Source organism: Toxotes jaculatrix, chromosome 18 (genome assembly GCF_017976425.1).
Source record: "Toxotes jaculatrix isolate fToxJac2 chromosome 18, fToxJac2.pri, whole genome shotgun sequence".
Lineage (NCBI taxonomy): Eukaryota > Metazoa > Chordata > Actinopteri > Toxotidae > Toxotes > Toxotes jaculatrix.
In genome coordinates, this window is record NC_054411.1 from 19,496,295 (window position 1) to 19,511,368 (window position 15,074).

The 15,074-nt window shown below is 41.1% G+C and overlaps 1 protein-coding gene across 1 annotated transcript in view; it reads right to left on the reverse strand.

Moving 5' to 3' along the window:
- Nucleotides 1-4,621: 4,621 nt before the first annotated feature.
- LOC121198760 (carbonic anhydrase-related protein 10-like) overlaps nucleotides 4,622-15,074 on the reverse strand; it is a 77,409-nt gene continuing 66,956 nt past the window's right edge. The window contains exons 7-9 of the mRNA XM_041063075.1: nucleotides 13,914-14,068; nucleotides 11,184-11,358; nucleotides 4,622-4,745 (exon numbers count right to left, since the gene is read on the reverse strand). Coding sequence (XP_040919009.1) covers nucleotides 4,723-4,745; nucleotides 11,184-11,358; nucleotides 13,914-14,068 — 353 coding nt within the window. The 3' untranslated portion in view covers nucleotides 4,622-4,722. The remainder of the gene's footprint in view (nucleotides 4,746-11,183; nucleotides 11,359-13,913; nucleotides 14,069-15,074) is intronic.

Below are 15,074 nucleotides of genomic sequence, written 5' to 3' on the forward strand. Positions count from 1 at the left end.
TCTCAGCAGCGGAGTCTGTAGAGCATATCCAGCCTGAGACATGTCCCAGGATCATTGTTTTACAGTACTGCACTATATCACACAAATGGGATATAAGAGCCACATACAAATCCTCTTCCGTGCTATTAAGCATTTTACTACACATTAGCTGTTATGTCATATGGACAAATAGAATCAGTACATGGAAACAAACAAAAGCTATAAAAAAATATATAAATTCCATTATGCGTAAATTCTGAGAACAGTTATTAAGCACAGCACTGACATTTGAACATTTGAAAAAAAGTTCAAGAAAACACGGAAAGGCTGAGCTGGGTAACTGAACCTTGACTAATTTGTCTCTCCTGAAGGAAAACCATGCCAGTGCTGCGAGCTTCTGCTGCTGCACATATCGATGACAACTGTGAATTAAACCAGACATATATATGGTGCTCGCACTCAAAAGCCCAGTCACTTACAGAGTTGATCTAACAGTGCTCTGCGATGGCATCTGTAAAAGAAAGAGAGGGATCTGTGCAAAAACAGAAACTCTACCAGAGGGCAGTACAAAACCACTAATGAATATTTACCAGTCGCGTCAGTGTGGCTGGTATTGTTTTCACCTTGTGAATCTGTGTGTAACAGTGTGGTATTAGAGACACAAACTGTAACAGGAACTACCACAGAGGTAGTTTTCAGTACTTTGGCAGGTGTTTGTGCATCTTTCTGTCCATTTGTGGACAGCTTTTGTCACCAGGATAGTGTCCATGTAAGATACAGTCACAAAACTTTGTGTAGTGCCAAAACATAACAGAGAGAAAGATACAAAGAACAGCCTACTGTTGGATTCGTGCATCAGACTGGATGTTGAAATGATAATAATAGTTACTTACTTACTGGAAACTGCAGAGCCCCGTGTAGGACTGCATCTCTGCCTCCCGGTCTCTGCTTTGGGATGTCACAGCTTCGGCTTTCTAATAAACTCTGTCAGATTTCTAGAGACGAGAGAGAGAACATGGGATGAACGCCGTCTCTCAAGGTTCACCAATTATCTACAAAGCCCATGTCATAACAGTCATACATGTCATCACTGGTTACATTTGGCAGGAGCCCAGAGACACACCAACTCAACATTTATTTTCGTGACATCAGATTGGCTTACTATCTTAGCCAGCAGTTTGAATTTTGATTCTACGTTGCCAGCTCTGACCCCAGCACTACATTTGACCGTGGTCGCTGGTGTCACTAACTTCATGTTTCTCAAGACAGAGCTGTCAGTAATCCGCTGGTTAAGAGTTGGTTTCTCAGCGCTTGTACTGCTGAGTGGGGAGAAGCCACCGCTAACCGATAAGCTAACGAAACTACCAGAGCTGAATAGTGTGTAAGCAACAGTGGGATTAGCAGGAAAGTCTCTAATGGAGAGAGCTATGAGTGCTTTAGCAGCCGGGTAAATTTAAATGTACAGTGGGTAATTATCTGCTGTAATGAAGACAATAACAAAATTAAATAGGCTGAGATAAAGCAGGAAATATGCTACGGTAACACAAACACCAGCAACTGGAAATGGGACACTGTTCTTACCCATTAGACAAGGACAATGTCATTTAAACTAGAATATTTGGTGGTCCTAAATACTTTGTCTCTTTCTTCTTCCTTCTTGCTTTCATTTTAGGTTCAGCTATGAAGGCGATCACTTCTAACGCTCAAGACCCAGTTTAACTTCCATTTGTCCTCCAGACCGTTAGCTGCGGTCAACAGATGTATTTACAAAGATAGTGTGATCCACTGGGAACGACTGGAAAACCTGCAGGGAGTTTGTATAGAAGCTCATTATCACTAAATTTAGCAAACAGAAGTTTTAGCAAAGTTTGTTGGGGTTGCCGTGATGTTAGTTTTCTTTCACTTACTTCTTACTGCTGGGTTCACAAGTGCCACACCTTTTAAGCATTCGACAGCTGGATAACAGTGGAAATTCACACTTTGACAAAAATGAATTGTCAAAGTGTGAATTCCCACTGTCATTCATACTCACAGTATCACTCATTTCACTCACTCAATGCCACTTATCTCAGGTGACCCTGTAAGAAATGAAATCATGTTTATAGTTGGTGGTATAGCTTGTGCATTTCTCCACTGAGCTACATGTGATCACACTGATCTCCAACCGTGTTACAATTCCATCTATTTATTACAGTTACATTTTGAGTTGTACTGAATTACATTGTTTCTCCCGTGAGACACAATATCACAGCAAACTGAACAAAACATTCCAACGAGCTAATGATCAGTGTTATGTCTGTGTTGATCCATGGTGTCCATCCATAATATCCATCCTGCAGGTCACTCATTTTAATATACTTTAAAGAGTCACTTCAAAACTCCACATGGCCTCTGTCAACTCTATTCATCATGGTTCCACTCAGGCAGGGTTCAGATTATATTCAGGGTCTCAGGTCTGTGTATCAGTGTGTCTAATTCCTAAAAGGATCCCTCAGCTCCAATCCTGCAGCGCATAGACCACTGAAAACTTAAAACTGTAGATCCATTAGTTAATAATTCGCTGATTTTTCCATCTTGAAATTGCATGATTGATTTGAGCACAATTTGAAGATTTCTGACTTGAATAATAACATGATCAGTGATAATGTGATTTCCTTTCAACAACAACAGATTTAATTTCAAGTCATGGAACTGCTAAGCTAAAGAAACTATAGCAGATCTGAATAGTGTGCAAACAACAGTGGGATTAGTGAGACAGTGGCTAACGGAAGGAGAGAGCTATGAGTGCTTCACCAGAAATAGAGTAAGTTTAAATGTACAGTGGGTAATAATCTGCTGTAATGAAGATTTAAAAAAAAAAGCAAAATTAACTATGTTGAGATGAAGCAGGAAATATGCTACAGTAACACAGTAACACATTTCAAGTCATGGAAGTTTTATTTTGAAATGAGACTCCTGAACTCAGTTTAGCCTTGCCCTGTGTCTCTCTGCTTTGCTGTGGTTAAATCTGACTCACTGTTCCACGTCCAATTGACTGTTCGCCTTAGTAATTGTTCCAACACCATGTAACATAGTTTACAATGATAATGGCAGCAGATTTATCACAGATAATTTTTTGTAGTGTTTGAAACAATGGGTCTACAAATAAATGCTGCTTCTTACTCCTAGCACGCGACTGCAGATTTCTTTGATTAAAATGGTAACTGTCACCGGCAGATTTTAACAGCTGTCGCTAGCCAGTGTCAGCTTACGCTAACACAAAAATGATGTGAGTTAGTTAAAAATCGGTCTCCAGCTCGCTTCTTCATGTTTCCATGTGTCTTACAAAGACAACCCTGTAAAAGGGTTCTTCAATATAGGTTTGAGACATGATACAACACTAAAATACTGAGGATAAGGCCTCATCTTCCAGGCTAAAAGTCAGCAGTCACTGATCAATGTAGATCTTATATTATCTACATTACAACACTTTTATGATGGGGGACAACAAAAGAGTGTGGCAAATATATTGTTGCTGAATCTGATACACTGGCGTCTTGGCCTGCCACGGTCTGGATGTTCCAGCTCTGAAGAGGTATTTATGTAATGTAACCCATAACCTCACAAAATCATATAGTTAGCTAATGACGTGCCTTTTACCTGTGGAAATAAGCTGCAGTAAATTACCACTCATGCTAACATTTGCAGCTTCCATTTGAACAGATAAACACATTGTTCAATTCTTTTGCACACCTTTTACACTTTTGCTCTTGTGATTTTGGTGTTGTAAAAGCTAACAACAAGTTAGCTGGGGGGGAAATGGTTTAGTGAGTGGTCAGTTTGGTCTCTGGCTTTAAAGACGTAGGCCTTAACAGTTCAGATTGAACACTTTTGGCTCTTTAGTTGCAGTGGGGAGGTCTACCCTATGTTTCCCTGCAAAGCAGGGAACTGATGTGAAGTGAATTCTTTTTAATTAAATACCTTGAAGCCAAATGAACTATTTTAAATTCTATGCAAAACAAGCGACCCTTGCCGATCTCCAGTGATTCCATCTGTTCAGGTCTGTAAAATGTCAGAGTTGCAGTAACTCCCTGTTTCTCCCCCTGTAGCTATCTAAGCTGAAATTCACACATTTTACATTCTCTTTGAAAATGTTCTCCTTTAGTTACTTTTGATACCAGAGCCATCAGATTTCTATCTCTCACATCATACCGCAGTTGTGTGCTTCTGTGTTGCTGGGGGTTCAGACCATCAATGGAAATGTAATAATTCCTCCAATCAGACAGTGATTATTTTTCATTATTGCCTTGTAGCCAGGATTTGAATGTGGACAAGTGATGACCACAGCCAAACAGAACGTACTGTAGTCTTTAAGTAACATCCATCCCTCTGAAAACCAGCCAAAGAAAATGATTGAGAGCCTTTACATCTCCAGTCTTTGTGAGTTCACACAATAAATAAAAACATAGTAGACATCAGGGTCCTTATGGTCTATTTCACACTTTGGACTCAGTCTGATCTGTACTCTCACTGGGCTGGCCTGCATGAACAGGTTGTGGGTGTGTAGGAGGCCAACACAGCAAATTGCTTGGAGTCTGGTCAGTTGAGCTCAGCTGAGACAGTTTAGTCAAATTGTCTTTCAGTTGTGTCTCAGCTCAATCAGCAGGCGATGTTCAGCTCAGCTCGGATCGGCAGTGTGAAATAAACTCAAAGGCATCTCTGCCTCTCTTCTTGTGGCGCTGTGGCTCGACATCTTTTTATCTCCTACTTCAGGAGCCACTGATTCACTGTGGAAGAGAAGAGATGAGAAAAGAGGAGAAGAGAAAAGAAGAGAAGAGAAGAGGAGAAGGGAAGAGAAGAGGAGAAGAGATAATTAGTACAAAAAGGATAAGCAGGGTGGAATGAAAAAGAATAAAGGGGTGCCTCGGGTTTCAGAAGTTGTGAAGAGAAAGACAAAGCGAGAAAATGTTTCCCTGAGAAAGGATAATGAGAGGCAAAGGTAGGGGAGAAAAAAGACTAAAACTCTGTCCCAGTTCCTAGTTCTCTGTTTCCTAGTCTATGCAGGATATGAGTTTGTGGTGCACGCACGGTGCAAAAGTGATGAAATTATATAAACTCAAACCAGTCGGTACGCGGACAGAATATGAAAGAAACATAATTAACAACAGAGGTGAAAAAGTGGCAGAAAGAAAAAAATATTAAATATTGAGAAAAAACATTTTGTTTTCTCTTTGTGAAGTTTAGTACATCTTTGTAAGACAATCTGTGGAAATCTGAAAAACTAAAATCTCTCATTTACAAAAGTATTAAGACCCTTCATGCAGTAGTTTGCCCCTTTGGTGGCAATTACAGTCTTCTTGGGTAAGTCATTACAGGCTTTGCAGACCTGGATTTGGACGATCTCATTCTTCCTGACAGATCCTCTCGAGCTCCGTCAGATTGGATGGGAAGTGTCTATGAACTTCCACCTTCAGGTCTCCCCCAAGTTCTGTGGGGTTTAAGTGGGGGCTTTGGCTGAGCCACTCAAGACCAGTCAGAGGCTTAAAAACATAATTGTCATTATGAATTATTCAGGGTAGATTAATGGGGAAAAATGGCAAGAATTTTTCAATTAAAATTAAATCTACAACACGATAAAGTGTGCAAAAATGGACGGGGAGTGAATACTTTCTGAAAATCTGAATACTTTATGAAACCATAACATATCACCCAATATACAAATTTGCTTCAAGGAGCTTTAGAGTCTGTCCAACATATGACACGCTCTATTTAACACCCTTGATTTGGATATGGGAAAAACTCCCCCCAGAAAAACCTTCAATGAGGAAAGAAATGGAAGAAACCTCAGGAGAGCAGGGTGCAGGGACATGCAGTAAATGTTGTGTGTACAGAATTCGTAAAAAATAGCTACATTTCAATTTGGAGGATCAAGCTGACACAATCATAGTTAGTTCACACCTTATTATGTTCTGCAGCCTGTACAAACAGTCATAACAGTACACTGTGAAGGTCGGTATATAGTAGGGATGTAAACAAATAGAAATGCATTATTCAGAACATCCTCAAGAACTGATTTGGCATCAGCTAATCAGTTGTCCCCAACGACTGCATTTTATATCTCTGTAGAGGCTACACAGGCAAATGTATAAGTAGGACAAATTTGTTGCTGGTGCTGGTTTTTAGAATTGGATTTATTGACAACAAAACCACAAATTGAGGCATTCTTGTCCTCTAAGAGCCCTAACACACCAAGCTGTCAGCTGGCTTTTATTTAATACATCTGTGACTGACCATCACCGGCAGTTTTTAGCAGTCTATTCTACACTGTTTGCTCGATTTGGGCATCTCAGCCTGTTAAATCTGGCAGAGGCAGTCAGTGAGAGGGAACTCTGACTGGTCTAACAAACCCCTTTAGTTCAATTTCTCCTTATTGTTTGCATCTGTCTCTTTGTTTTGTTTTTTTATTCCAAGCAGATTCTAGATTCAGAGTGGTGTAAAAATGGTGGACTGGTCAGTTTAATTAATAATTGGGTAGCTGTTTTCTACATTACTGCCATAGAGCATCTGTGCACATTGACAGTCAACTCGTCATTTGTTATAGTCTTTGCACCGTGACCAAATGCAAACCTTTAACAGCAGCTGTGAAGCTATGCAAAACTTTTAGTCAGAGTCCAAAAACCCTACTGCTAACAATGTAATAAACAGAGAAAACCAGACAGGACTAAAAGGACGGGAAGGACAGAGTGGAAATCAATGGGTACGAGCAAGAGAAGAACAAAGTAAAGGAGAGAAGAGAAATTCGGAGTGAATAAATCTTTGAAGTAGAGAGAGAGAAATATTGAAAATAACTCAAGCCAGAAGAGAAGTAAATGTACTTATTTCCCACCAGGGATCCTCTCATCACCAGAAAGAGCTCTCTGCTTTTTGTGTCTCTGTGTCTTCTCTCTCCTTCAATGCTGTCTTTAAGAGCCAGAGTCTGGCTGGTCAAAACAAAACATGAGACATTTCATTCCTCTGTACCTGGGTGCTTCCAAACTTTGGCTCTACATCAGTCATCTTTTTTTTTTTCTTTCTTTTTTTTCCAGTGTTATCTCAGCTCTCTGGCCTGCTGTTTGATCATCTGTCTTCATCACTTCCATGGAGAATTCAGTGATGTTTGATTGCTGTGCCTGCAAGAGAATTTTAGCAACTGATCTGCAAACACAGCTAATGGCTGCTACGTAGCTTATGCCAGTGTTTGCAGTGCTCACAATGCAGATGGTCTCAATTAACCTCTGGGAAAAAAAAAAAAAAAACATGAAGGGAGCGCTAGCCAATCCAGAATTGGAGATGCTCTGTGCACAACACTACAGCACAAGTGAGAATACCCCAAATTTAAACCCATTAAGTATTTCTACAGTTTTATGAGCAGGTTTTCTATGTTTATACTGTGTGTAATGAGCTGTTGTCTTTGGTAATGATTCAGTGTCAATGAGCAGCTCTCTGACGTTACTATATCCTCCTCAGAAGAGATGATGGCAGCTGATTGGATCCACGATCACTAATCTTGTGACATGTGTTTGAATTTTTGACTGTTTGAGAGATTTGATCTAAACCTAAATTCAAATATTAACTCATTCGAACGCCTTGTTCTGAGTCTTAGATTTTGAATTCCTATGACTGGAATACCCGCCATTTGCCAAAAAATGTCTTCACTAGATGTCTGTCTGATGGTGCTGGAGCTAAATTTAAGGAGGTGATTCCATCAGCGCTTAATTCATTGCCATGTCTCAGTATGACAGAGGACTCCTGTGCTAACGTTAGTCCCTCCCAAATTGATCATCTTGTTGACAGTGCTGCAGGCTCACTGCGAATGACACTCAACTCTATTGCCCCTCTAAAAAGGAAGACAGTAACACATATGAGGTTAGCGCTATGGTTTAACTCCCAAATCTGCTAATTAAAGCAAAGCATGTGAAAACCTGAAAGGAAAGAACAGGGAGAATCTCACATTCCTGCCTGGCGAGATATTTTGAAAACATATAGGAAGACTCTCGTTTTTTTTTTTTAAATATATATTTCATTGGCATATTATGACATGCCACGTTGTAAATCTCGGACTCAGTGCCTCAGGGTTTTTATGCAGGCACTGTCAGGGGGAACATCTTCTGTCATATCACGCAACAGTGTAACGTTCCAGTTCCTGAATATTATGAGACCTGCATTGTTTAGATAACTGTTTGCTAGCAGTCTTCTTTTCTGCCTCTTGTTGACACAGTGAGTAAAAGAAACATGACACCAACAACAGGAAGGTGAATCACCCGTCCTCATGCACATGCATGAGATCCAAATAAAACCTCCTGATAAAAACATTGCCCTGCTGGTCCAAAACTCCACAGAGATTTCCTCTGAGTTAAGGAAATCTTGGTGTCCATTCACTGATGGAACTACCACTGAGATCCCAGAGGTCTGGACCTCAGTAACCTTTACCACAGGTTATACTGTTTTTCTGGATGAAAACCATTTTTATAGCTAAGTGACATCCTTTTCAGAGCCCCAGAGGACGGCCTATTCAGTTCTGGGACAGCTGTAATGAAACAAGACGCTGTGTTGTCACCACTGAGAGAGTTTTCATTTCATTTTAGTGTTTTCATTTAGTTTAGTCAAAGACTGGGGTAGATAAGAAGTCAATGAGCACTGGGTTTCCATGGCAACCAGCACGCCAGCGTCCACTAACAGATCTGTTTGTCAATGCCGCAGTTTGAGACTGTGTTCCAAAGATCAGGCTGTGTGTGTTTGTTGAACTGATTGGAGATGCTTGGCTGCCTTTTCTCCTGTTGTTTCACCTCATTTTATGAAGTTTGCCCCTGACTGATCCCAGCTATGATGGCAGCTTTTGGCTGTTTGTCACTTGTTAATTATACCCCCCCCCCCCCCCCCCAAAAAAAACAAAGATATATAAATAAATAAATAAAACAACAAAACAATAACAAAATAATGAGGGAATAATCCGTTGTCTGAAGCACCACAGTAACAACCCCCCAAGATCTCTGGTTTCTGTTGCTGTCATAATTTCAATCTGTAAAATCATAGAGACCAGAGAATTACAGGGCTTTGAGTACAGATCCCCCCATTACTGTCACATCACACATGAAATTATCTAATTATACTGACAACCTGCTGATAATATTTTTTTATTTTATTTCTTAGAGACCATGTACAATATTATTACTATTTGATATACTGTTCCAGACTTAGCTTAAAGCTATTAAAGCTATTTTCATCTGCGTTGTTATTTGTCATTGAAGCAGGACAAACATTGTTAATTTAATATATATGTTAAACTTAACACAGTTATTACAATATACAGTACATAGATTTGGCTTTAATGTAGTTTGTTTTCTTTCTTCTCTTTCACTGCCTCCATCTATTTCCCCATCATTCACCATACCTGACTTTATGGGCATAATGAGCCATTTTAACACGTTTACTTTAGAAGGGATGTGATGTTGAACACTGACAATATCTTCATTCAGCTTTAATTAGGCCCATGTGTTATTTCTGCAAATGTTCTCCAGGACTGTACAGAACATGTTTGTTATCTACCTGTCTGTCTCCATCCTCTACTCTCAGTCTTCCTTCAATATGCCCCCCTCCCCCACACAGTCCAGTACTATCGGCTAAGCGTGGTTTTTAGACAACTCAATGCCACTGTGTTCTCTGTGCTCTCTGACCTTGAATGCACAAACTTCTGTTGGGGGTTCTGTTTTGTAACAAGCCATTATCAAAGGGAAGCAGAAAATCATTTGATGTTGTGGAGAGCAGATCAATAACAAAGATATTCACAGTGCACAGAAGAGGTTGTCAAGTGTATTTTTCCTGAAGGATACGAAGACTCCTACACTCTCTGCATAACACTTCCACATTTGTTGTGAGTGTGTGTGTGTGTGTGCGATGTACCAGTTTTTCTTTAACGCCAACTAGCTCACCTACGCTCTCCTGGTTTTACATCCGCAACAATAGACGATTCACTCCCACACCTACTGAATATATATATATATATATATAAATATATCATTTTCATTTATGTCTCACCCTTCTTTTGCTCTAAGGAGATCTTCCTCTCTGTTTCATTCTCTATTTTCACATTCTCAAGACAAAGCTGACAAAGCCCCATGCTGTATCTCTGTTCTCATAAGGACCTACCACCGGCTTCTAGTCACTCACCACTAACTTAAACCGATTTCACGTTCAGACCTTTAAGGATTACACATTCATTTCTTTTTCCTGTTAAGAGTCTAAAAAAACCCAATGTATTTTCCACAGAGAGAAGCTGCTGATGTGTGCTCACGGCAAATGAGAGACACGGTGCTGTCTTAGTTAGTGCACATTAGCACGATGCATTGTTGTAATTTGTCACATTACCTGTGCATCTAATTATCACATTTAATTTGACTGTTTGTTGTTTGCGGGTCTAAATGAATGCACAAGTATTAAGCCTCAGGTAGCGACACCATCAGTGAGGCATCATGTGGCAGGATGCAGCTCTATTCTTTACTTCAGTCAGAGAACTCCTGTGGATCAGACTCCATGTGTATGTAGACTATACTCAGTGTTACATGTGGTTGTAGTTCATCGCTTCAGCACAGTGATAATACAACTGTTAACCCTGGGGGGGGGGGGGGGGGGACTTCGAGCCTAGAGGTGGATGTCAGGGCGGAGGTGGGGCTTTTGAAATTGCTTTGAGAACACTGTGGCAGCAGGCACGCAGAGCATTGATGTCTAATGTACACCACTATGATTAAAAGAGTGCGTTGGATATGTGTTGCAGTGAGAACAGTATGTCATGTGAGTGTGGGTGGGGACTTTGAGTTGATTTCTAAACTTGTCAGGATTTTGAAAACGACAGCTTTGTGAACCCCTTCCTGTTAAGGCAGATGTTGCCTAGCAACACAATCTGCAAAAAAATCTGAGAGCCATACTGTACACTCATTTGAATCAATATACACAATATTAGAAAAGACGGCAAGTCAAAAAATTCATAAGGTGGGGTTACTGAAGACCTTTGACCTCAGTATTTCTAAAAGCTGGGCTACACAGCCTGGGTTAGCACAAGTAGGACATTATCACATGTGCACGTAGACTCGTAGATATGATAACATAAAAAAAAAAAAAAAAATCATACATGGCATTTACTTCAAACAACTTCCCAGCAGCTCTGGCTTACTACTCCCTCCCCATATTACCTCTGTACTGTGGGCGGAGGGCGCGGTTGTTGGGGCAGTTGCGGCCCTGCTTGCTGAAGTTGATGTTGGTTCGGATGCAGCGCTGCAACAGGGGCTGGGTGGGCCGGGAGTTGTCGCTCATGCTCATGAAGATCTTGTAGGGCTCGTTCTGGCTGAGGAGGCGCAGGGAGTGCATCTGTGGAGGAGTGCGAGGTGTTAAAGGAGAACAGGTGGAAGTTGAGGTGAGGTTTTATCAGAGTTAAACTTGTTGGGTTTAAATCACTAACACGATTCAGTTTAGCTCAGCAAAAGGTAACCACCATGTTATGACTTAACCTGCAGTTAATCAACACTAAATGTTGGCTCCAGGAAGTGAAGAAGTCTTTGCAATAAGGCACGGTCTGAGCAAAATGGAAAAGAGAGGAAAAAAAAGTCCCTCTACAAGTTTATGAAAGTGTAATTACCAAGCCACTGGCAATGGCAAGTGGGCTGTGAGATGATTTTGCCGCAGGACGACGCACACCTGTCCAAAATACTCAACGGAGCGACTGTGAGGTGATGAATACATACTGTGACAGACTAATTTATTCAATGTCATTCATGTGCACTGGAACAGGAAGTCAGTTTATCCATGTCCAGGTTGCAATGGGAAGCAAAGTACTGCTAATTGCTAAAGCAAATTACCGACATTAGGGAAAGACATTGATGTACGTTCCTGAGCTCCTCCTGGGGATTCCTCAAGCACTCCCAGTCCAGATGAGTTGTATAATTTATCAAAGCTCGTTCTCGGTTTGCCTTGGGGTCTCGTCATATTTGGACCTGCCAGGAGTACCCTCTCAGCAAGGAGTCCAGGAGGCACCCTAACCAGATTCTCACAATACCGGGGTTTCACTCTGAGCTCCTCGTGGATGTCTGAGCTTCACACCCCATCCCTAAGGCTGAGCCCAGACACCATGTGAAGGAAACTCCTTTCTTGTTTCTTGTATCTGGAGTCTCATCCCTCCTCTCACAACCCAATGCTTCAGGCTTAGAGCCCTCTTCACTACGGCAGTCCGGTGCAACACTCATCACACTCAATATCACAAACAACCTACGAGCATATATTAATATGGAGTAGATCTCATATTAAAGAGCCAACACTGTATTTATTTTGGCTCATAAAATGTGAATCTAATGCTGCAGGCGCTCTCTTACTAAAACATTAAAAGGCAGATTGATGTCTGTCATGATTTGCCATGTGGGTTTATGATTACAATATTAACTGACTGTGGTTTATTCATTTAATATTGAACACTTTGGGGTTGTCACAGTTCATGCAGTTAATCATTCATTCCTCGCTGCCTATGCCAAGAATCAGCAACTCTCTTGTCATTTCATACCCTGCCATTCCCACCTGCCCCAGCAGTAACCCCCAGCTTTTCACAGCTTCCTGCCATCGGACTCCTCCCCACCCACCTACTCACCCGTTTCTCACTCCTCATTTATTCCCCTGTATACTGCATATACCAGTCCATTTATACCTACACTCTGCGAACTTGACTTTTGTTTCTCTCCTCTGACTGTTATGCACCATAAACCTGTTTCTGATTCTGGTCATTTTTTAACAAGCTATGGAAAAGTGTATGTTCCAGTTTGTCTGTAAAGGTCCTCAGCCATCCAGGCCATTGTATTTCCAAAAGCTGTACAAAGGCAATTGGACTTTCTTGAGGTTCTTGAAGATGTTTCACCTCTCATCCAAAAAGCTTCTTCAGTTCTGACTGACTGCTGTGTAATCCAGGTGTTTACATTCTCATGGGGTCATTAACACCTTCAAAAACCTCAAGCAAGTCCAGTTGCCTTTGTGTAGCTTTTGGAAATATGCTCCAGCTTGCAAACCTGCATCACTAAAGTCTGCCTCGAAAGAAGGAGGCAAGAGGAGTTTGTTAACCTGAAGAAACAGGGTTGTAGAGACAGATCGGGGAGACAGGGAGAATACTTCAGACAAAAGGCCAAGAAAGTTAGAAAGAGGAGGTGAAAAGTGTAGGGATGAAAAAAAAAAAAAAAAAAAAAAACTAAATAATTAAAGAAAAAGAGATGAAGGAGACAGGAAAGGGAATGAAGATGAGAGAGAGCTTAGAGTGGGTTGACAGACAAGAGAGAGCAAGAGACGGACGAGTAGTGAGCAGGAGTAAATAATGTGAGAGTAAATGGCAGATGGTACGTGGGAGTTGATTACATTGCAGGTGAGCGCTGCGCTACATTGTAATGTGCTGCACTTTGACGGTGAGCTTCCTGGTTTGAAGAAGTGAGTCTAAATCTGATCTATCCAGTTGTTCCTCTGTTATAAAAAGGATTTTTTGGTCACCAGCTACAACATGATGATTAGATAAGTAGCTGTATCAATGTGACTGCATGATATATATATATTTTTTACGCCACTTACTAAATCTACTCCATTTATACTGTTTAAACAACAAACTCTTCAAAGATACAGATGAAGGAGAAAGATACTGGCAGACCCTCAGACTGCTGAGGCCATGCAATTTAACATTAGGATGGTCTGTTTCTGTGTAAATGCTCCATATTTCATTACATTACTGCTGCAACAACCCAGCCTCACTCATCTGAAACACTCAGATGCTTTCGGTGACAGGTTGGGAGGTCACCATTTGCAATTCAAAGCAAGGAATGTAGAAATGACATTTGTGCCCCAGCCACCAGAAAGTGTGTTATTTTCCCGTGTGTCACATGTATCCTACACTCAGCGTGTACCTGCATCTGTGTCACGTAGACAGGCTTGTTGATGAGTATCCACGTGGATGTCTCGTAGCAGGGAGGGACGGTGATGGAGCCCTCGTAAGTGATGTAACGCGTGGTGTCAGGGTAAAGGTCAGCTATGTTCAGGCCCATCAATAGGAACGCATCGTCTAAAGAGAGAGGGGAGAACAAAGGGAGAGGAAGAGAGTGTTGAAGTGATGCAGTGGGTTGTGTGAAAGTCGTCGTGTTATGTTCAGACCTGTTAACAAGAATCCTTTGAAAGAGAAGGAGATGAATTGTGTGTGTGTGTGTGTGTGCGTGGTTGATGTAGAACGGGTGTTAATCTATTGGACCAATTAAAAGGAATGATTTGCCTGCCTGAGAAAATACATAAACATGTTACACCAGAGAGTGCGTGTGTGTTTTGTATTAATCAGGGACTGTTCACACACAATCACATTATGGGGGACTCAGATCCCATTTTTGGTGAAAAACATGCTTCCCATTGGCTGAACCATTGCCATTAATAGGGTTGAAGATTACTTTTTGTTTAATATTAGTGTACGTCTCCGGATTATTAACGTTAGTCAAAGTAATGTCCCGCCAAGTGACAAAAACAAGATGCTGTGTGTGTGGTAGTGAACGCTGCTATGTTTAGCTTCTTTAACAGAAGGGAATACTGCAGAGGGTCGTACATCTTCCTTCACAGCTGAGGTTGGACAACAATTCAAAGCGCCCTGTGCCAGCACGATTCTGGCAGTGTAGCACTGATTTGTGTGAAATTAAGAATGCTTTCTTGCTGAGGGAAAACACTAGAAGATGCCTGTGTGTGTGTGTTTGCGTGTTGTGTGTGAGTGTTGTGTTTCAGTAACAGCGAGTAGACTAAATCTGCCATCATCAAGAGAGAACTGCATACAAAAGAAAGAAAGAAAAGACAAGTGCATTTAGTTTTAGACCTCAGATGTTTTTAGCCACGGTAGCAGTGTCAATCTGTCGGTTATTTCAGTCAGACCACCTCTGAAATATCTCAACAGCTATTCTGGATGAATTGCCATGAAATTTTGTACATTCATGGTTCCCAGAGGATGAACCCCACAACCCTTAGTGATCCTCTGACTTTTCATTTTGTGTCACCATGATGTTCATGTCCCCCTCACGATGAATTGCATTAACTTT